The sequence below is a fragment of the Schistocerca serialis genome, chromosome 7, assembly GCF_023864345.2.
Source record: "Schistocerca serialis cubense isolate TAMUIC-IGC-003099 chromosome 7, iqSchSeri2.2, whole genome shotgun sequence".
Taxonomy (NCBI): Eukaryota; Metazoa; Arthropoda; class Insecta; order Orthoptera; family Acrididae; genus Schistocerca; species Schistocerca serialis.
In genome coordinates, this window is record NC_064644.1 from 568086865 (window position 1) to 568111824 (window position 24960).

A 24960-nucleotide genomic window follows, 5' to 3' on the forward strand; every position below is an offset into this window, starting at 1 on the left:
ATATGTCATATGGTGTGTTGTGTTACGATTTTGGGGTAACTTGCACCCTCTCCAGTGGTCACAGGCTCCTTTCTCTATCGTAACACATCACATGTAAACTGTCATATTTGATGATGGAGGTTTAAACTTTCGAAACATGTTGTGGACATAAACAGTGACTGGTAACAGTAAACTTGTTGTCTCATTCGATACAGAAACATGCCTTAGACCTTTGCCTAATGCCAACATAGCAAAATTCAACAGGGGTTAAACAGGAATCTAGCCACTCAGAATGTATGCCCCATTAGACGTAAATGTCTTCCTGTACGTCCTCCTGCCTTTCCGACTGCCTACACGGCACTGCTGTTCCACTGTGCAGCGAGAAGCACGTGTTCGACCTGGTGGTGATGGAGCGGCTGCCCTACCAGTGCTTCTACGGGCTGCTGCACAGCGCCGGCTACCCGCCGCTGGTGGGGATCCTCACTCTGCCGGCCATGGTCCCGGCCTACTACACCATCGGCAACCCGACCAACCCCGCCTACCTGACAGACATCTTCGTCAGGTACTCGGACCACATGAGCTTCTGGGAGAGGCTCTGCAACACCCTCTTCCACGTGCGCTTCCTGCACTACTGGTTCTACACGGTGCTGCCGGAGCACGAGGCCCTCATGAGGAAGTACCTGGGCCCTGAACCCAAGTCTGTGTACGAGGTGGAGCGCAACTTCAGCATGATCCTGATGACTGTCCACTTCAGCGGAGACTACCCGCGGCCCCATCTGCCTAGCATCGTCGAAGTCACTGGACTGCACGTCTCCAACAAAACCAAGCCACTACCAAAGGTAAGTTGTGAGGCTAGTTTTTACACGGAGAATCATAACTTCCTTAACAGAATTGAAAACATTTAGAGGTATGCAGAATAACGAAGATGCTAAAGTACGCAGCATTGCTACGAATTTACACAAGATTTTGAGATATGCTCACTGAGTGATTCAAGGTCCCGTTATCATATTTAATAGAATGGGTGTAGGCAACAGCGCCTCTGATGCGCTGCAGTTCTTAGTACAGGGCTTGGCTGCATGCATCCTCGATACTGTTACGTCAAATACGGAGTAGACTGTTACGCTGGCCGAGAGACATGCCAAACACTTGTATCAGCGTCAGTCAGTATACAGTGACAACGGAAATGAGCGTGTGGCATTGTTGGCCGGGAGGTCCCATCCGGGGAAGTTCGGCCGCCGCACGCAAGTCCTATTTTAGTGGATGCCACATTGGGCGACTTCCGTGCCGGTGATGAGGATGAAATGCTGAAAAGGACAACGCAACACCCACTCTACGGGCGGGGAAAATCTCCAACCCGGCTGGGAATCGAACCAAGGCCCTCTTGCACGGGAGGCTAGCGCGTTACCACCCAGCTAAGCAGGCAGACATACAGTGGCAATAACAGATCCACAATGAAGTCCACCCACAAAGGAGGTATCCTATAAAACCTCCTTCCACCAGTACATTATTCGTAGGTCTGGGATCGGTATCAGACAGGATCGACAGAGGAAGTAGGGGAGATCCAGGGAAGGGCAGCGTCGACCTCAGACACACACTTACCAACAATCGCACTTCCTGCGAATCAAGTAAGTGGTACACAAACGGCCCTTCGCCGCACGCCGTACTGTGGCTTGCGGAGTACAGCGCCAAAGGAACTGGTACAGGCACGCATATTGAAATTCAGAGATATGTAAACAGACAGAATACGGCGCAACGGTCGCTAACGCCTATATAAGACAAGTGTCTGGCGCAGTTGTTAGATGGGTCACTGCTGCTACACTACTTGCCATTAAAATTCCTGCACCACGAAGATGACGTGCTGCAGACGCGACATTTAACCGACAGGAAGAAGATGCTGTGATATGCAAATGATTAGCTTATAAGAGCATTCACACAAAGTTGGCGCCGGTGGCGACACCTACAACGTGCTGACATGAGCAAAGTTTCCAACCGATTTCTCAAACACAAACAGCAGTTGATCCGCGTTGCCTGGTGAAACGTTGTTTTCATATCTCGTGTAAGGAGGAGAAATGCGTACCATCACGTTTCCGACTTTGATAACTGTCTGATTGTAGCCTATTGCGATTGCGGTTTATCGTATCGCGTCATTACTTCTCGCGTTGGTTGAGATCCAATGACTGTTAGCAGAATATGGAATCGGTGGGTTCAGGAGGGTAATACCGAACGCCGTGCTGGATCCCAACGGCCCCTTATCGCTAGCAGTCGAGATGACAGGCATCTTATCCGCATGGCTGTAACGGATCGTGCAGCCACGTCTCGATCCCTGAGTCAAGAGATGGGGACGTTTGCAAGACAACAACTATCTGCACGAACAGTCCAACGACGTTGGCAGCAGCATGGACTATCAGCTCGCAGACCATGGCTGCGGTTACCCTTGACGCTGCATCACAGACAGGAGCGCCTGCGATGGTGTACTCGACGACGAACCTGGGTGCACGATTGGCAAAAAGTCATTTTTTCGGATGAATCCAGGTTCTGTTTACAGCATCATGATGGTCGCATCCGTGTTTGGCGATATCGTGGTGAACGCACAATGGAAGCGTGTATTCGTCATCACCCGGCGTGATGGTATGGCGTGCCATTGGTTACACGTCTCGGTCACCTCTTGTTCGCATTGACGGCACTCTGAACAGTGGCTCCACCCTTCATTCGATCCCTGCGAAATCCTACATTTCAGCAGAATAATGCACGACCGCACGTTGCAGGTCCTGTACGGCCTTTCTGGATACAGAACATGTTCGACTGCTGCCCTGGCCAGCACATTCTCCAGACCTCTCACCAATTGAAAACGTCTGGTCAATGGTGGCCGAGCAACTGGCTCGTCACAATACGCCAGTCACTACTCTTGATGATGTGTGGTATCATGTTGAAGCTGCATGGGCAGCTGTACCTGTGCACGCCATCCAAGCTCTGTTTGACTCAATGCCCAGCCGTATCAAGGCCATTATTACGGCCAGAGGTGGTTGTTCTGGGTACTGATTTCACAGGATCTATGCACCCAAATTGCGTGAAAATGTAATCACATGTCATTTCTAGTATAATATATTTGTCCAATGAATACCCGTGTATCATCTGCATTTCTTCTTGGTGTAGCAATTTTAACGGCCAGTACTGTACAATGGCAGATTATCAAAATTGAAGTGAGTTTGAACATGGTGTTATAGTCGGCGCAGTAGCGATGGGGGACAGTATCTGCGAGGTAATGATGAAGTGGGGATTTTCCCGTACGACCACTTCACGAGTGTAAAGTCAATTTCCGGAATCCGGTAAAACATCAAATCTCTGACATCGCTGAGGTCGGAAAAAGATCCTGCAAGAACGGGACCAACGACGACTGAAGAGAATCGTTCAATGTGACAGAAGTGCAACCTTCAGCTAGTTGCTGCAGATTTCAGTGCTGGGTCATCAACAAATGTGAGTGTGCGAACCATCCAACGAAACATCATCGATATTGGCTTTCGGAGCCGAAGGCTACTCATGTATCCTTGATGACTTCACGACATAAGGATTTACGCCTCGCCTGGGCCCGTCAACACCGATATTGGACTGTAGATCACTGGAAACATGTTGCCTGGTCGAACGAGTCTCGTTTCAAACTGTATCGAGCAGATGGACGCGTACGGATATGGAGACAACATCATGAATCCCTGCACCCTGAAGGTCAGCAGGGGACTGTTCAAGCTGGTGGAGGCTCTGTAATGGTGTGTGGCGTGTGCAGCTGGAGTGATATGGGTCCACTGATACGTCTAGATACCACTCTGACAGGTGACACGTACATAGGAATCCTGTCTGATCACCTGCATCCATTCTTGTCCATTGTGCATCCGACGGACTTGGGCAATTCCAGCAGGCAATGCGACACCCCACATGTCCAGAATTGCTACAGAGTGGCTCCAGGAACACTCTTGCGAGTTTAAGCACTTCCGCTGGTCACCAAACTCCCCAGACATGAACATTATTGAGCATACCTGGGATTTCTTGCAACGTGCCTTCAGAAGAGATTTCTACCCCCTCGTACTCTTACGGATTTACGGACAGCCCTGCAGGATTCATGGTGTTAATTCCCTCCAGCACTACTTCAAACATTAGTAGAGTTCATGCCACGTCGTGTTGTGGCATTTCTACGTGCTCGCGGAGGCCCTACACGATATTACGCAGGTGTACCAGTTTCTTTAGCTCTTCACCGTAAATGACTCAAGGTTATACAGTTGGATGGTGCTACAGTTGCTTCCCCTCCCCCTTTTGTGAAGTGGGGAAAAACGCTGGAGCGGAAGGCACTGTCATTATTTTCAGTGGGGAATGTGTTCAACTGACGTGGTATTGGTGTTGGCCAGAGAGGAGTATTACATGTATGTATACAGCTGAGGACTGCATCCATAACATCCTGCGTGAGGAATGGAAGGTGAGAACAGATGAGCATGGGGGCAATATCTTACAGCAGTTAATGGTGATGCAGCAGGCTGGACTGAAGATGGATTTTGCAACTCATGGAGACTACTGTTTTTTGAAATGGATGGTCAATCCACAGCGCAGGAGACAGTTTCATCCTTTTCCACTATGCCACACTGAATGAATCTGAGGTGCTCTCCGTAGTGTGTGTGTGTGTGTGTGTGTGTGTGTGTGTGTGTGTGTGTGTGTGTGTGTGTGTGTGTTCACCTTACTGTGTGCCCTAGTCCACAATAACACTCGAAATTGGTGGGAAACTGTCCTACAGCTGATGCAGGTGGAATTGCCTACTACCAATCTACAAGTGTATAGCTGCTGAGGAACTTGTACACACACATACATACATAATAAGAAGGAATTGGGCAGCAAACTATCACTGAAGTGTAGGAAGGCCAATACACGCTACCACAACTGACGGAAATGCTTCACAGCTGTAATGACACAAAGAAATTGACGTGGAAAAAGTACCTCTCGTAAACAACACACGCATTGGAAATTGAGGAAAATCACTGTAGTAACACAACTACCACAAAAACTGACCCCAGGAGATGTCGCCAGGAGAGAGAGGAGACGACTGCACATGTATTGCAGGTCGATCTGCTATCAGTGATATACTGTCTCCAACCAGCAGAAATCACAGATGGACAAACGACGACTTGAGAACAGAATGCTTCCTGCAAGCTGTTAAACATATCTCTTGGAAAGGGTGGCCATTACGTATCAAGAATTGAATGGTCAACAGCGGCGAGCTTTCAAACGTCCTCGATGTGCTGACACTGAAAGTGGTCCTCAGCTAACTAAAATCAGTCTCATGTAGGTTAAGCTTTGAAATAATACATCCTACGTAAATGAGACAGACACAAATTCACCTCACACGATATTGTCTTCATCTCTGTAATTTTGTAACCTCCGCCTAAGTAAAATGCTCTAGGTACATCCATGAACGATTGAAACCTGAATACGCACACACACACACACACACACACACACACACACAGCCATGAGGGATGTTGGTGTTGAAACAGAGACATTGCTGCTGTACAGGCAGTGAAGGAGTAGATGATGGAGGAATACTGCACAGGTCACAAGCTCCTCAAGGAGTAACGCTCTGTGTGTCTGCCTAAAGTGTTGCCATTCTTAACAGCTCAGCTGCTATAATGTTAGCTCATTTATTTAAAAAATTTGCTGCATGAATATTAGCATCATGTATTCTTCAGGTGTGATTCTTATGGCTGCTATAACGAATACTGTACCGACAGGCCACACCTCAACTCGTGTACAGGGTGCATTTAAAATGAATACTGTGGCAGTAACAGTGCAAATGACGGATATAGTACTAACATCATTGAGATCTCCAGGTAAATAAGTGTAAACTCACTCTCGTGGTATGAACTTATGCGTGCTATAATGAATATTGAACTGTGAACATTGAATCTTACATTAAATATACTAAAAAATAAATACATCCAACAGTCCTTAGACATACTGTAATCTGGTTTTGCAGGACAGAGCGGATCACGTTATAGTTGTGGAAAGGGGCCAAAATAAGTTACTGTCAGTTGCCCAAATCATACAAACTTTATTTTCCTAAAATACTTAATCACACATGCCCTTAAAAACATTCAAAACAAAATGGGTGAAGGCCCAAACACAAGTTATTAAAATTGCCTTAAGGAATACACACGGCTGAAGGCCTTAGTTACAAAATTTTATGTAAAAACTCGGCTGAGGGCCACACACTGGAGATAGAAGAACTGAGGGATTAAGGGCTGGAAACAAGAATTTCAGATCGAGAAAAATATTTTCAAAGTTTTAAACAAGTGATTTTTCAAATTTTAATTTAAGAACAGCTGAAGGCCTTATCTTAACATTGAAACAAACTAAATTAATAGATGGCTGAGGGCCTCGCACAGTACTTGAGACTAAAAGAAAATCACAATTTAAAACACCAGAGCAGTGGCGTTCAGAAGCGCTCCAAGGGTCGGCCTGAGGAGGTAACTCTAAGTTTAGTTGAGACAGGCAGCCAAGCGTAATACTAAATAATCGGATGGTATCCCGATCCAGGGACGGCTGAAGGACCGACCAACAACCCAATCAACTCCCTTCCACCTAAGCAACAGCACGACAACGGAAAAATCAGCAAGGACGAAGATACCAGCAGCACTAAGTTTTGAAAACTGGCGTCCAAATAGAATCCAGATACAGTAACCTCTCAAAAATATGAACAACACCAAAGGCTGTCGAGGTACATGCCGTGCCGGACAGCATCAACATGGTGAGGAAAAACACAGTGCCAGAAAACTAGGCTAACGACCAGGGCAGGTAACCGGAATGTTAACGGCCACAAGGCAGAAGATACCGCTGGTGCATTTCATTAATAAGTATCAACCAATAGTTAAACACCATACACGAAGACGGCTGCAAAATTTCGCAAACTCCAACACACCATACGTTACTGCTTGCACGAACGGCCGAGAAAGCAACAACCGGCAATGAACGAAGAGACATCACAGCAGTCGAGGTTTCATGACAGGTTAACTGATCACTCAACTTCAGTGTGCAGGTTCGGTGGGCGACGAACTTTGTAGCTCTCGCAGCTAGCGCGTCACAAATCCGACGACGTGTGCACGCCGCCAGTGGCCCTGGCCTGAACTCATACCACGGAGACTTCCTCGCTGCTCTGTCCCAATCGCCCGACTGCCTGTTCCAGTATGCAAACAGTATTAACATGCTGAGTCGAAATTACACAAGCTAACACAGTTCCACAAGAACACGAACAATCGTAAAAGCAATCACTGTGGAACAACAAGGACGAATGCCAAGTCGACACACAGAGAGAACCCGAAGTAGTCGGTGCCCAAATATAAGTCTTCCGATGAGACGACCGACGGAACGATCAACCAACGGTTATCCCCACTCAAGTCTCCTGCCGTCGGACAGTGCATGTGTCTCGCCAGCGCTCGGACGAGTACTGGCTGTGCAGACCTCACTGGAGCTGCATCCTGACTCCCTTGATGTCCGTTCGCAACTCGGACACACGACGACCCAGAGACACTGGCTCGGACCCAACCCATGCCCATTGGCCACCTGACATCTCTGTACAAGGAAGGAACCAACCCACGTCCCGCAAGATGACCAGTTGAAGGGGCCTAGAAGCGGTGGGAAGACCAAATACACGTCGCCCGATGAGACGACCGACCAAACGACCTACCAACACTCGTCCCTGCTCCAGTCTCCTTCCATCAGACAGTGCATGTGTCTCGCCAGCGGTCGGACGCGTACTGGCTGTGCAGACCTCACTGGAGCTGCATCCTGACTCCCTTGACGTCCGTTCGCATCTCAGACACACGACGACACTCAGACACTGGCTCGGACCCAACCCATGCCCATTGGCCACCTGACATCTCTGTACAAGGAAGGAACAAACCCACGTCCCGCAAGATGACCAGTTGAAGGGGCCTAGAAGCGGTGGGAAGACCAAATACACGTCGCTCGATGAGACGACCGACCAGACGACCTACCAACACTCGTCCCTGCTCGAGTCTCCTTCCATCGGACAGGGCATGTGTCTCGCCAGCGGTCGGACGAGTACTGGCTGTGCAGACCTCACTGGAGCTGCATCCTGACTCCCTTGATGTCCGTTCGCAACTCGGACACACAACGACCCAGAGACACTGGCTCGGACCCAACCCATGCCCATTGGCCACCTGACATCTCTGTACAAGGAAGGAACCAACCCACGTCCCGCAAGATGACCAGTTGAAGGGGCCTAGAAGCGGTGGGAAGACCAAATACACGTCGCCCGATGAGACGACCGACCAAACGACCTACCAACACTCGTCTCTGCTCCAGTCTCCTTCCATCAGACAGTGCATGTGTCTCGCCAGCGGTCGGACGCGTACTGGCTGTGCAGACCTCACTGGAGCTGCATCCTGACTCCCTTGACGTCCGTTCGCATCTCAGACACACGACGACACTCAGACACTGGCTCGGACCCAACCCATGCCCATTGGCCACCTGACATCTCTGTACAAGGAAGGAACAAACCCACGTCCCGCAAGATGACCAGTTGAAGGGGCCTAGAAGCGGTGGGAAGACCAAATACACGTCGCTCGATGAGACGACCGACCAGACGACCTACCAACACTCGTCCCTGCTCGAGTCTCCTTCCATCGGACAGGGCATGTGTCTCGCCAGCGGTCGGACGAGTACTGGCTGTGCAGACCTCACTGGAGCTGCATCCTGACTCCCTTGATGTCCGTTCGCAACTCGGACACACAACGACCCAGAGACACTGGCTCGGACCCAACCCATGCCCATTGGCCACCTGACATCTCTGTACAAGGAAGGAACCAACCCACGTCCCGCAAGATGACCAGTTGAAGGGGCCTAGAAGCGGTGGGAAGACCAAATACACGTCGCCCGATGAGACGACCGACCAAACGACCTACCAACACTCGTCTCTGCTCCAGTCTCCTTCCATCAGACAGTGCATGTGTCTCGCCAGCGGTCGGACGCGTACTGGCTGTGCAGACCTCACTGGAGCTGCATCCTGACTCCCTTGACGTCCGTTCGCATCTCAGACACACGACGACACTCAGACACTGGCTCGGACCCAACCCATGCCCATTGGCCACCTGACATCTCTGTACAAGGAAGGAACAAACCCACGTCCCGCAAGATGACCAGTTGAAGGGGCCTAGAAGCGGTGGGAAGACCAAATACACGTCGCTCGATGAGACGACCGACCAGACGACCTACCAACACTCGTCCCTGCTCGAGTCTCCTTCCATCGGACAGTGCATGTGTCTCGCCAGCGGTCGGACGAGTACTGGCTGTGCAAACCTCACTGGAGCTGCATCCTGACTCCCTTGATGTCCATTCACAACTCGGACACATGACGACCCAATGACACTGGCTCGGGACCAACCCATGCCCATTGGCCACCTGACATCTCTGTACAAGGAAGGAACAAACCCACGTCCCACAAAATGACCAGTTGAAGGGGCCTAGAAGCGGTGGGAAGGCCAAATACATGTCGCCCAATGTGACGAACGACCGAACGACCTACCAACACTTGTCCCTGCTCGAGTCTCCTTCCATCGGACAGTGCATGTGTCTCGCCAGCGGTCGGACGAGTACTGGCTGTGCAGACCTCACTGGAGCTGCATCCTGACTCCCTTGACGTCCGTTCGCAACTCGGACACACGACGACACACAGACACTGGCTTGGACCCAACCCATGCCCATTGGCCACCTGACATTTCTGTACATGGAAGGAACCAACCCACGTCATGGAAGATGACCAGTTGAAGGGGCCTAGAAGTGGTGGGAAGACCAAATACACGTCGCCCGATGAGACGACTGACCAAACGGCCTACCAACACTCGTCCCTGCTCGAGTCTCCTTCCATCGGACAGTGCATGTGTCTCGCCAGCGGTCGGACGAGTACTGGCTGTGCAGACCTCACTGGAGCTGCATCCTGACTCCCTTGACGTCCGTTCGCATCTCAGACACACAACGACACTCAGCCACTGGCACGGACCCAACCCATGCCCATTGGCCACCTGACATCTCTGTACAAGGAAGGAACAAACCCACGTCTCACAAGATGACCAGTTGAAGGGGCCTAGAAGCGGTGGGAAGACCAAATACACGTCACTCGATGAGATGACCGACCAGACGACCTACCAACACTCGTCCCTGCTCGAGTCTCCTTCCATCAGACAGTGCATGTGTCTCGCCAGCGGTCGGACGAGTACTGGCTGTGCAAACCTCACTGGAGCTGCATCCTGACTCCCTTGATGTCCATTCACAACTCGGACACACGACGACCCAGTGACACTGGCTCGGGACCAACCCATGCCCATTGGCCACCTGACATCTCTGTACAAGGAAGGAACAAACCCACGTCCCACAAAATGACCAGTTGAAGGGGCCTAGAAGCAGTGGGAAGACCAAATATACGTCGCTCGATTAGACGACCGACAGAATGACCTACCAACACTCGTCCCTGCTCGAGTCTCCTTCCATCGGACAGTGCATGTGTCTCGCCTGGGGACGGACGAGTACTGGCTGTGCAGACCTCACTGGAGCTGCATCCTGACTCCCCTGATGTCCGTTCGCAACTCGGACACACGACGACCCAGAGACACTGGCTCGGACCCAACCCATGCCCATTGGCCACCTGACATCTCTGTACAAGGAAGGAACCAACCCACGTCCCACGAGATGACCAGTTGAAGGGGCCTAGAAGCGGTGGGAAGACCAAATACACGTCGCCCGATGAGACGACCGACCAGACGACCTACCAACACTCGTCCCTGCTCGAGTCTCCTTCCATCGGACAGGGCATGTGTCTCGCCAGCGGACGGACGAGTACTGGCTGTGCAGACCGGACTCACCGCACACCAGGACCTGTAAATACTAGCGGTGGCTCCGAAGATAGTACGGCAGTGCTCTTATCGATAGCGCTGCTGCTGCCACTCTCAGGCAGGCAGGCCAGCAATTTAGTGACGCCAGTAAATAGAATAAGAAACGGGAAGGCGGTACCGTAAACACAAGATGTCAACTAATAAACGGCACAAACAAGAGTCGCAAACGACTCACATATATTCAGCCAACAAGTTCAACACACTACGATCAGTAGAAAACATTGCCAATGCTTGTAGGACCAAACAACAACATAATAACCAATACTAATGAACATTCCGGGCTAGACGGAGGTGTTATTCTTGTGAATGGTACCAGTGAGTCTTAGGAGATGACAGACCTAATCCTCTTACAAGCAAGCAACTATTTAACTAAAACACAGTATCATGAGTATGTTACACGACGAGTGCATGACGCACTTGCTTGTGTTTGAAAACGAAACATTATAACATCACACGACTATTGAAAAAGAATCCTTTCACCAGAACTGTCTTCACCTTGGTGTGTGCATAAAAACAAAGCAGCTTGGAACCAGTCATACCTCCGCTCCTACCCCCCCCCCCCCCACCCTCCCCTCCTCCCTGTGTCTCCTCGCCCTGTAGGTAGGGATACTTTTTTCCCAGGTCTGTTCTGACATGTCGCTGATGGTACACAAAGAGGTACATCCACTGGAGGTGCCCTGCTTTGCTGAGTATAGGGTCGACAAGAATATTCCGTTTCAGGTTTGCTGAAATCGAACGTATATCTAGGTAATGCCGACAAGGAAAAAGAGCGAAATATTATTTATCGTGGATTGGGAATAACAACTCTCTGGAAAAAGAACGGCCAACAGCAGGCCTCGGCCCTTGGCTACGTCTTGCAGTGGGAAGAGGCAGCTTCGGGGGCTGCACTCGCCAGAGGGTCTAGCGCCGTGACCGGCGGCTGCTGAGTTCGCTTCGGGTGGCCGCCGACTGCTATCCTAGCCTCTGAGTAGCAAAAATTAGTGTCTGTGTAAGTCTTGTACATAAACTGTTATGGCTGTGGGTGTTACATGCATTTCGGATTCCCAAATATCAATACAGAACAGCAGCTTTCACGTTATCTATTTGCATGTCTGGGGGGAGGGGGTGTTGGGGAAAAAAAACACAGAGTTTTACACCTGACAGCAAGCTACAACTTGCGTTACTCCCTCCTCGTTGGTTTGTAACTGAGTAAAACTACGAACTCGGTCTGCAACACGGTTGTCGACGACAGATGTGCAAACTGCTGAGGTGTGAGTTCTATAATAATGCGTCTGATACGTCTGTTAACCTATCAGACATCTCATGTACATTTCTAGCGTGTATAAAATCGATAACACATCCCAAATGCATCGAAAATTTCCATTATTTTGGTGTGGAAACTGCTGATCACTGCAGAATAGCTTTGTTATTTCAGAATATCAATTTGAGTAAAAGTGAGAACTTTAATCTCCGAAAACATTCATTTTACATCTGTGTTATAAGCTGTTGTGTGATACCACTTGGAGTGGCCGCGCGGTCTGAGGCGCCATGTCACGGATTGTGCGACCCCTCCTGCCGGAGGTTCGAGTCCTCCCTCGGACATAGGTATGAGTGTTGTTCTTAGCTTAAGTTAGTTTAAGTTAGTTTATGTAGTGTGTAAGTCTAGGAACGGATAACCTGAGCAGTTTGGTTGCTTAGAAATTCACACACCTTTGGACATTTTGTTGTGTGACGGAAATTTTCAGAGGAACAGTTGTATCTAACGCTGACTTGCCACTTATAAGCGACCAGCCATAAAAAAGAAAAATTCGTGATAATAAAGCAGTCAGTCATGAGACAAGATGCAACCGATTTCTTTCAGTTTGGTGAGCAAACTGGTATACTTGAGAGCGTTCCTCACCTACAAGATCAGTGTGTTTGGATGTCTTGTAAATAAATTGTCATGCACATGAGTATTACATGAATTTCACATGCGTGAAATATCAGTAAACAACAGTATCTTTCACGCTGTCTATTAACATGTCGAAAAAAACCACAGCCATATTTACGTTCAACAGCAAGCTACAATTCGTATTTTTGTCTCCCGTCGTTATTTTCTAACATACGACGGAGTAAAACTACGAACTGTAAAAACATCGCTAATACCAGTAGAGAACTCGAAAAGATTTTCGAGGGAATCTCTCTCTGCTGATATATCGAAAACAAATACCGTCCACATGTTGACACTGAACATATTTGGCGACCCCTTAAATATACACGAATTGATCCACTGGAGCAGGCGGGCAGTGATCGAAGTCACCTCCACAGTTTTGTTGCCTTTACTGGAAGAAGACCATACCCCACAGATTATCACAATACAGGATTCCTGTGTTGTAGTTTTCAAAGCAGTTTCATACATTGTAACACACCCAAGTGGTGTAAGACTGCAGCTTTGTTCAATGTCATATATTCTCTTTTCATATCACAACATAGAGATCAAAATCTTGTGCTAAACTGACATCAACACGTTTCGATCCATTGGCTCTCCCAGACAGCTGGACATCTCATGGTATAAGGTGTGCTGCTCCCACTGAACACATTGAGTGGTGGAAATGGAGGACAGAGGCGATGTTTCTTATCGACAAAAATGTGGAAGACATCCAATATATGGTTGGAAGAGTTTGCAGCTTTGTGAAGCGTCTCCAAACAGCTCTGCAAAGGTGATGACTTCTACATGTTCCACAGTAATGGGATAGCAGATGTCTCGTTGTTCCATTTTCGAAGAGACAAAGACCATTGATTTCTCATATTGCTCCTAGGTACATGCTAAACGTCGAATCGGTCTGTATGTGTGATCCTAAAGATGTACGTATACCGAAAAGTGAGAAATCATCCCAAAAGTGTTTCAGTGTCGTACGTGTTGATCAGTATGAAGCCCAAATCTTTAGGCACTGTGTGTTTCATTTTTATGCTTTATAATGCATACCTGCATGTGGAACAAGGTCATTTTGCTGAACTGAAACCTGTAGAACAGAGATAGTATACACCATCAGTTGTTAGTTGCAGCATTGGAGGAATTCAATAATTCTCATATACCCAGGTGAACCTGTAGGTACCCTCATTTTTGCTTTATTTTCCTCATTTATACGAATTTTCCATGAAGTTCACCAGGTACTCCATATTTTCAACGCAGTTTACCCAATTACTCGAGCTCCAAACCACTGTTTTCGACGACTTGTCTCACTGCGTTGATTCCGTGATGCTCTTAACCAGTGACATTGCAGCATTGTTCTCAATTTTTGTACCACTGGCAAACCACCCCTCCATTACTAAGTGTGAGAGATGTTGATGAAATAATACAAGGAGCAAATATCTCTCACACATACTGCTAAACGTCGAATCGTTTTGTATATGTGGTCCTAAAGATGTGCGTATACGGAAAAGTGAGACATCATCCCAAAAGTGTTTGTGCTTGCAAACCTATAGCGGTGACTTCAGTGGCTTTCTTGGATTCGTGCGACACATAAATGTCACTCAGGACTACCCCATAATCTTTGGACACACTCAACATTACTACAACACTCTGTGTCTTTCAGGGTGCATTCATTTTTATGACTTACAGTGTGTAACAGCATGTGGAGGGAGCTCTTGGTAAGATAGCAGACGTCTTGTTAGATAGTACTGCTCATACATAGGGAATTGACACCGTGCCTTTATAATGCACCCTCCTTCCAACATTAAGATGTATATATATACCATCATGCCACTTCCCCCCTCCCCCAAACAAGCAGTTGTACTGATTTCGCCCAGTATTGTAACACGTGCCCAGTTTCCATTACTGTTTACTGTAAATGCTAATAGTGCCTTTCTTGCAACCACATTTCCCCATACATGATGTTTAAAACCATATGTAAACCCTGCTCACACATCTGCAATTGCATGTTCTTCAGTTACACTTGTTTTCACCATATGCCCCAGTTCTCGCTTCATTTTTTCCATTTTACGTAGCTCAAGATTTCTTTTCTGTACACATAGCACATTAACTGTACTTAGATGAGTATTTTTCTTAATAGGGAACATTTTATGTCTGTTAGATACATTGGTTCCTCTCCTTAATACGTGTGGGATGAATGTTCTTTGTGAGAACCAGATCTAAATTGGTAATATTAGTATTCGACTGTATGGCAGAGAACACTGTCCTGGACAGGGGGAAATGTGGCTCACCTGCTTTAATATAATGCTCCTGTGTTACACTTGTATCGTCTTTGTTATAGCCGGTGTAACATATCCCCACATAGTTTACTGGTGAGTAAATGAAATTAAATACAGACACAGCATAATTTATAAGTTTTTCTCAGTTTTAAGTGTTGGGAGCTAGACATTGCATCAAAACGCTCCAGTACTGCACAAAAATGTCTACCAAAATACATCCAAACTGCAATAAACTTTTTCTGAAAGCACAGCATCCATCATCACAACTCTCAGCTCCTCCACCACTATGATAACCCAATTTATAGTGACTTGGATTTTTTCTAGAACAGGAGACAAAACTTTAAACATACATGAAATGTATTCTCAGTCGCAAATTATGGTCATGCATAAGTTGTATAATGGAAAGGCGACAATGAAAATCTGTGCCAGATAATGACTCGAACACAACTTTCCAGCGTATTGCGAGCGTTTGCCCTACCGTTAGGCTATCCAAACAACACACACAGCTAGACTCAGATTTTCATATGCCACCAACCATGTGTCTATAACCTGTATTCATACATCTGTAACGCATATTCGTGTACAGGTGAAACATTTTGCTTATAAGTCGCTTGCCCGGTGTCAGCAATAAATACGATATTGCAGTATCTGTGTTATTCTGAATTATGATGCAATTTTCCTTTGGAGATGGATGTATGTGCAAAGGTATAGTGCAATATCATAAACTGTACACTGGTCTTCAATATGTCAATGGAATCAACTTCAATCACAGATCTATATATGCAGCATGGTAGGTAAAATCCCAAGCAATTATTCTGTGAACTGACGCATTACCACAACATTCTAAGTATAAATACAGATATCCAGCAAGAACATTGATTTTGTGACATGTTTCGATACTTCCAATACTTATAGAAACAGCAAGTCACATCTGGTAAGCTATCACAAAAACACACACACCTACATAAATGGGTTACTCCGGTGAGCAGGTTTGTTGACTTTATTCTGTTGTAGACACAGAGTCATTGCATAGCACAGTTACGACATTTTGTGTGTTGGATCCCCCAGCTGGGACCTCCCTCACCCTCTCTCCCTCGCTCCATTAACACATGAGGCAACATTGTCGTCAGCAGCGGTGGTTCTTGGAACACCAAACCTAAAGAAAAAGATTTGCCTTTTGGACAAAACCTCATATCACACGTGGGGTTGATCTATACTAAATATTGTCCATGAATAATCATACAGATGGATCCACCCCAGACATTACTCAGAGTGTGGATGCGAAGATCCAACTCAGTAATTATTTCCAAGCGCATAACACTAGTGTATCCACCTTCTGGGCAATGTCTCACATTATATGCGGGGTGGATCAGTACTAAACATTATCCATGAATTATTATGCAGACAGATCCACTCCAGCCAATACCCTGGACTACACACGGTTCGATCGTCCTGATAAAATGTATATGAACACATAATTATACTGGCAGATCCACCTTTGGATGTCATCTCAGTATTCATCCACAAAGTGCAAGCACCGCTGCCGCCGCTGCCACAGACGATACCTCATGTGTCAGTGGGATGAGGGAGAGAAGGTGTGGGAGGTTCCACCATGGGGATCCAACACACAAAATAGCGTAACTCTTGCTCTGCAATGTGTGTATTGAAAACAAAATAATGTCACAAAGTTTTTGCAATACTTTGTAGATAGCTTGATTGGGTTGGAGAAGATGTATCTGAATTAGATAGTCTTATCAGAAACAGCGAGCCACATCCCATAAGCAAAAAGTGTATATACATACGGATAAATATCGAAAGTAGCCTATGGAAAAAGTCACAAAATCATTAAAATTCTGTTATTACATGTTCTTGCTAGATATCTGTATTTATACTTTGAGTGTAGTGGAAAAGCGCCAGTTCACAGAATAACCGCTTGGGGTTTTACCTATCACGCTACATGTATGGGTCTGTGATTGAACACATTTCTATAGAAGTAACGAAGACCTGTGAAAAGTTGTGTCACATGCACAAAAGAACATCCAAGTCAGTAGGGGGATTTCTTGTGGTGATGGTGGAGGAGCTGATAGCTGTTATGTTGGATGTTGTAGTTTTGGAGACATTTTAAAGCTGTTTGAATATATTTCGATAGACATTTTGATGTGGTTTGGGACTGGTTTGAAACAATCTCAACTTCCCAAACACTAATGACCATAAAAAGCCTATAAGCTTATAAATTAGGCTCTGACTGCAGTCAGTTCTAATTACCCATCTGCAAACTACGTGGGATTTCGTAATCACATGTTATGGGGGGGTGCGGGGGAGGGGGGGGTTGGAAGTGGACTGATAGTACATGTATACGTCTTAATAGAGGAAGGAGAGTGCGTTGTAGAGATGTGGTATCAAGACGAAACTGCCATATTCCCTACACATGAACAGTACTACCTAATATCGGACAATGACTGCTGCCATACCAAGAGCTCTACCCCACACGCGATTACGCATTGTAAGACATAGAAATGAATGCACCCTGAAAAATACAGACTGTTGGAGAAATACTGACCGTGTCCAAAGATCCTGGTGTCAGGATAATCCTTCCAAGAAAGCCACTGAAGTTGCCACTGAAGGTTTACAAGCAGAAGTACGTTTGGGGTGAGGTCTGACCTTCTGATATTCACACATGTTGTATTATTTCAGTCAGAACCACATTAGTAATCGATCGGTGGTTTAACAATGATACAGAAATTGAGAACCATGCTACAGTGTCATTGGCTGAGAGCATCACATGGTCGTTATGATGAGACATATTTGCAGCTGTAACGTCATATAGAGCAGTGTTTGCAGCTGAAGTCCTTGACTAAAGTGCACTGAAATTATGGAGAACCTGGTGAAATTAATGAGAAATTGGTATAAATGAGGAAAATACAACAAAACTGAGGGTGCTTACAGATTGACCTGGGTACATGAAAATCATTCCATTCCTCCAATGGTGCAATTGAGAACTGATGGTATATACTGTCCGTGCTCTATGGGTTTAAGTCCTGCAGAATGACCCTGTTCCAGGTGCAGTTATGCATTGTAAGCCAAAAAATGAAAACTGCAGTGTCCAAAGATTTGGAGGTCAGGATGACAAACACCTAGGACACCAAAACAGTGATCATGTACCTGGGAGCAATATGAGAAATCAGTGCTCTTTGTCTCTTCGAATACGACACAATGAGACATCTGTTACTCCATCACTGTGGCATGTGAGATTAAATGTAGAGGTCATAACCTTCAGACAGCTATTTGGAAACGTTCCACAATGTTGCAAACTCTTCCAGTTTCCACATGTTGCGATGTCCTCCACATTTTTTCAGTAAGAAACAATCCCACTGTCTTTTATTTCCACAACTCAATGTGTGTATTGGGAGCAGCACAGCCTATATCATGTGGTTTCCAGTTTCCTTGAGAGCCCATGAATCTAAAGGTGTTAATGTCGATATAAACCTCAAAGTCGTGGTATGAGAAGAGAAAGTATGATGGAGTACAAAGCTGTAGTCCTACACCACATGGATGTGGTGTAGGACCAAAACACAGGAATGCCCTATTGTGATTGATAGTCAGTGGTTTATTGTCTTCTTCCACCACAAGTGACAAAACCTTACATAGAATGTCGAAGCGACTTCGACCACATACCACCTGCTCCAGTGGACCAGTATGTTTATACTTAATGGGATCGCCACATGTGGACGGTATTTGTTTTCAGTACATATATCAGAAGAGAGAGATGTGGTAAAACTCTTATCAGGCTCTCTACCAGCTGACCTTAGTACAGTTTATGGTTCATAGTTTTATTCCATTGGATGTCTCAAAATAATGAGGGAGGAGAGAGAGAGAGAGAGAGAGATGCAAACTGTAGCTTGCTGTTGAATGTAAAAACGACTGTGTTTTTTTCGGTCATGTGGATAGATAGTGTGGAGATACTGTTCCATAGTGGTATTTCATGCACTTGAAACACACGTTACACCCACGAGCATGACAATGTATGTACGAGGCTTCCACTTACACTGATTCTGAACGTGAGGAACGTCTCAACTATGATGATTTGTCCGTCAAACTCAAAGAAATCTGTTGTATCTGTTCTCGTGACTAATTACTTTATTATCATCACGAATGTGTTTTTCTTTCTTTTTTGATGGATGTTCGCCTAAATAGATAAGCTGACGTTAGGTGCAACTGTTCTACTGATAATTTCAATCCGCAACAGCTTCTAACATAGATGTTTTAGTTAACTGAATGGTTTTTGGAGATTAGAGCTCTCGCTTTTACTCAAATGGATGTTAAAAAATAGTAAGGATATTCTGCAGTGATTGGTAGTTTTCACACCAAAACTGCGGATGTGATCTATTCGTATCTATTTTATATATGATAGACATGTACAAGAGATGTGTGATTGGTTAAACGTGTGTCAGATGTATTGTTAAAAAGCTCTGACCGCGGCAATTTGCTCAACCATCACCGACAACTGTACCGTGCTCAGTTTGTAGTTTTACTTCGTTGAAAGTTAAGAAATAACGAGGAGGTGTGGGAGGGGGGGTGGGTGGGGGGATGCGAATTGTAACTTGCAGTCAGTGTAAAACTGATGGTGCTTTTTTTCTTTTTTCTCCAACATACAAATAAATAGCATGAAAGCCATCTGAAATGTATGTAATACCCACATCCGTAACAATTTGTTTACAAGACTTAGACAGACCCTAATTTTGTCCACTCAGAGGCTAGCAGAGCGTGTGGACTACCAGAGGCTGCTGGAAGGCGTTGTCAGCAGCGGGTGTGAGGTGCGGCCGACGACTGCAAATTGGATAATGGCCGCCTGCAGCGTCCTCAATTGCCTCTGGTCACGCTTCCTGCCCCTCTGGCAAGTGCAGCTCCTGAAGCTGCCTTTTCCCACCAGGACACGTAGCCGAGGACCGTAACATGCTCTTGGCCGTCCTTCTTCCCGAGAGCCGCCTTTCCCCATCCGTGATGCTATTGTTCCAGGGGTTGATATTACCTAGAAATACGTTCATTTTCTGCAGTATGTCATTTTCAACACAACACCGAGCAAAGCAGGGTACCTGCTGTGGATGTATCTCTTTGTGTACCGACAGCAACAGGTTGTAACAGGTCTGGAAAACCAGCATCGCTAGCCATAGGGGGAGGAGACGGAGGAAGGAGGGAAGGTAAGAGGGGATGTAAGGCTAGTTCTAAATTGCCTAGTCCGTATTCACACGTCGAGATGAGTACTGCTCTCGTGGAATGTTTCTTTTTTATAGTTGTGTGATGTTATTACAGTATTTCGCCTTTCTGTAGGCTGAAGACCGGGTCACACTCGTAGCGTAATATAGTAGTTGATGCTGCTTTTTTTTTAAGTTGCTCCGTTATAAGAGTATTATGTCGCTGACCTCCTGAGCCACACTGGTACTATTCACAAGAATAACACATATATGCATCTCGGAATGTTCGCTCAATGTTGATTATTGTGTTATTCATTGCTTCCAGAAACATTACAGTATTGGCAAACTGTCATATGGAACGTGCTATCTGAATGTATGTTTAAGGACTGCTGGGTACCCGGGGTCTAGGGGTAGCGTCTTTGATTCATACTCAAAACCGTCTTCGGTCCCAGGTTCGATCCCCGCCACTGCCTAAATTTTGATAAACAGTCAGCATTGGCGGCCGAAGACTTCCGGCATAAGAAGCCAGCCTCATTCTGCCAACGGCCTTGTCAAAGAGGGCGGAGGAGCGGATAGAGGTTCAGGGCACTCTCTTGTCCTAGGGGTGGGAAATTGCCCCTAAAGGCGGAAGAATCGGCAATGATCAACGACATGAGGATGTAGAAGGCAATGGAAACCACTGCATTAAAGACACGTAACGTGTATCCACAGGACATGTGGCCTATAATTGAAGAAGTGTCATGATGATCTCTCCATTGGCAAAAGATTCCGGAATAGTCCCCCATTCGGATCTCCGGGAGGGGACTGCCAAGGGGGAGGTTACCATGAGAAAAAGATTGAATAATCAAAGAAAGGATAAAGTTCTACGAGTCGGGGCGTGGAATGTCAGAAGCTTGAACGTGGTAGGGAAACTAGAAAATCTGAAAAGGGAAATGCAAAGGCTCAATCTAGATATAGTAGGGGTCAGTGAAGTGAAGGAAGACAAGGATTTCTGGTCAGATGAGTATCGGATAATATCAACAGCAGCAGAAAATGGTACAACAGGTGTAGGATTCGTTATGAATAGGAAGGTAGGGCAGAGGGTGTGTTACTGTGAACAGTTCAGTGACCGGGTTGTTCTAATTATAATCGACAGCAGACCAACACCGACAACGATAGTTCAGGTACACATGCCGACGTCGCATGCTGAAGATGAACAGATAGAGAAAGTATATGAGGTATTGAAAACGTAATGCAGTATGTATAGGGGGACGAAAATCTAATAGTCATGGGCGACTGGAATGCAGTTGTAGGGGAAGGAGTAGAAGAAAAGGTTACAGGAGAATATGGGCTTGGGACAAGGAATGAAAGAGGAGAAAGACTAATTGAGTTCTGTAACAAGTTTCAGCTAGTAATAGCGAATACCCTGTTCAAGAATCACAACAGGAGGAGGTATACTTGGAGAAGGCCGGGAGATACGGGAAGAAGGTTCAAATGGCTCTGAGCACTATGGGACTTAACTTCTAAGGTCGTCAGTCCCCTAGAACTTAGAACTACTTAAACCTAACTAACCTAAGGACATCACACACATCCATGCCCGAGGCAGGATTCGAACCTGCGACCGTAGCGGCCGCGCGGTTCCAGACTGTAGCGCCTTTAACCGCTTGGCCACCCCGGCCGGCGATACGGGAAGATTTCAATTAGATTACATCATGGTCAGAAATCAGATACTGGATTGTAAGGCGTACCCAGGAGCAGATATAGACTCAGATCACAATAGATCACAATATAGTAGTGATGAAGAGTTGGCTGAAGTTCAAGACATTAGTCAGGAAGAATCAAAACGCAAAGAAGTGGGATACGGAAGTACTAAGGAATGACGAGATACGTTTGAAGTTCTCTAACGCTATAGATACAGCAATAAGGAATAGCGCAGTAGGCAGTACAGTTGAAGAGGAATGGACATCTCTAAAAAGGGCCATCACAGAAGTTGGGAAGGAAAACATAGGTACAAAGAAGGTAGCTGCGAAGAAACCATGGGTAACAGAAGAAATACTTCAGTTGATTGATGAAAGGAGGAAGTCCAAACATGTTCCGGGAAAATCAGGAATACAGATATACAAGTCGCTGAGGAATGAAATAAATAGGAAGTACAGGGAAGCTAAGACGAAATGGCTGCAGGAAAAATGTGAAGACAACGAAAAAGATATGATTGTCGGAAGGACAGACTCAGCATACAGGAAAGTCAAAACAACCTTTGGTGACATTAAAAGCAACGGTGGTAACATTAAGAGTGCAACGGGAATTCCACTGTTAAATGCAGAGGAGAGAGCAGATAGGTGGAAAGAATACATTGAAAGCCTCTATGAGGGTGAAGATTTGTCTGATGTGATAGAAGAAGAAACAGGAGTCGATTTAGAAGAGATAGGGGATCCAGTATTAGAATCGGAATTTAAAAGAGCTTTGGAGGACTTACGGTCAAATAAGGCAGAAGAGATAGATAACATTCCATCAGAATTTCTAAAATCATTGGGGGAAGTGGCAACAAAACGACTATTCACGTTGGTGAGTAGAATATATGAGTCTGGCGACATACCATCTGACTTTCGGAAAAGCATCATCCACACAATTACGAAGACGGTAAGAGCTGACAAGTGCGAGAATTATCGCACAATCAGCCTAACAGCTCATGCATCGAAGCTGCTTACAAGAATAATATACAGAAGAATGGAAAAGAAAATTGAGAATGCGCTAGGTGACGATCAGTTTGGCTTTAGGAAAAGTAAAGGGACGAGAGAGGCAATTCTGAGGTTACGGCTAATAATGGGAGCAAGGCTAAAGAAAAATCAAGACACTTTCATAGGATTTGTCGACTTGGAAAAAGCGTTCGACAATATAAAATGGTGCAAGCTGTTCGAGATTCTGAAAAAAGTAGAGGTAAGCTATAGGGAGAGACGGGTCGTATACAATATGTACTACAACCAAGAGGGAATAATAAGAGTGGACGATCAAGAACGAAGTGCTCGTATTAAGAAGGGTGTAAGACAAGGCTGTAGCCTTTCGCCCCTACTCTTCAATCTGTATATCGAGGAAGTAATAATGGAAATAAAAGAAAAGTTCAGGAGTGGGATTAAAATACAAGGTGAAAGGATATCAATGATATGATTTGCTGATGACATTGCTATCCTGAGTGAAAGTGAAGAAGAATTAAAGGATCTGCTGAACGGAATGAACAGTCTAATGAGTACACAGTATGGTTTGAGAGTAAATCGGAGAAAGACGAAGGTAATGAGAAGTAGTAGAAATGAGAATAGCGAGAAACTTAACATCAGGATTGATGGTCACGAAGTCAATGAAGTTAAGGAATTCTGCTACCTGGGCAGTAAAATAACCAATGACGGACGGAGCAAGAAGGACATCAAAAGCAGACTCGCTATGGCAAAAAAGGCATTTCTGGCCAAGAGAAGTCTACTAATATCAAATACCGGCCTTAATTTGAGGAAGAAATTTCTGAGGATGTGCGTCTGGAGTACAGCATTGTATGGTAGTGAAACATGGACTGTGGGAAAACCGGAACAGAAGAGAATCGAAGCATTTGAGATGTGGTGCTATAGACGAATAATTGAGGACGTAGGTTGCAAGTGCTACTCTGAGAGGAAGAGGTTAATACAGGAAAGGAATTCGTGGCGGGCCGCATCAAACCAGTCAGCAGACTGATGACCAAAAAAAAAAAAAAAAAAAAAAAAAAAAAAAAAAAAAAAAAAAAAAAAAGGTGGTGGTAAGTGCCTGTTTTGTAGTATATTCAATGCAGGGTTCAATGTTCACGGTTCAATACTTATTGAAGCAAGCAAAAATTCATACCACGAGAACGAGTTTGCACTTATTTAGATGGAGATTTCATTGTTTTTGTACAACGCACCTTTGTCATCACAGTACTCGTTTTAAAAGCGTGATACTATACCCTGTACAAGATGTGAGGTGAGGTCTGTCGGTACAGCGTTCGTCGTAGCAAGCAGAAGAATGCACGATAATGCCAATGCAGAAAATGATGGTTTGTGTTTATTCAGTCACTTTTTTAAATAAATAAGCTGACATTATAGCAGCTGAGCTGCTAAGAATGGCAACACGCAATACTTTTGGCGGAAATGCTGGCAAGGCAGCTGCCTTCTCCATCTATTCCTCCAGATCTGTGCTCTTTGAAAACCGTCATCCCTCAATGATTGTGTGCTCATATTCTGTCCAGAGCAAGTTTTAGCCACCCACATATGTAAGTGAATGCTGCTGAATAACAATGACGACATTTTGTGAGGCGAGCAGAATGTCTTATCGTTCGACAGTATTACGAGAACACACACACACACAGAAAAAGCTTTTACTGGGCGTCTGAAACCTTTTGTAAGTAGGCTGTTTATGTTTTCTTATTGACAACGTTACGTAGCGCTCAATATGAAAATCACTGGCTGTGCTGTGTGCAGTCTGTGGCTAGTTTGCATTGTTGTCTGCCATTGTAGTGTTAGGCAGCGGCAGCTGGCTGTGAACAGCGCGTAGCGTTGCGCAGTTGGAGGTGAGCCGCCAGCAGTGGTGGATGTGGGGAGAGAGATGGCGAAGTTTTGAAATTTGTCATGAACTGATATATATATTATGACTTGTGATGATATTAAGGTAAATACATTGTTTGTTCTCTATTAATATCTTTCATT

The 24960-nt window shown here is 45.8% G+C and overlaps 1 protein-coding gene across 1 annotated transcript in view; it reads left to right on the forward strand.

Moving 5' to 3' along the window:
• Positions 1-24960, forward strand: part of LOC126412434 (UDP-glucosyltransferase 2-like) — a 217492-nt gene that overhangs the window by 125678 nt on the left and 66854 nt on the right. The window contains exon 4 of the mRNA XM_050082029.1: positions 359-818. Within this exon, the coding sequence (XP_049937986.1) occupies positions 359-818 (460 nt within the window). The remainder of the gene's footprint in view (positions 1-358; positions 819-24960) is intronic.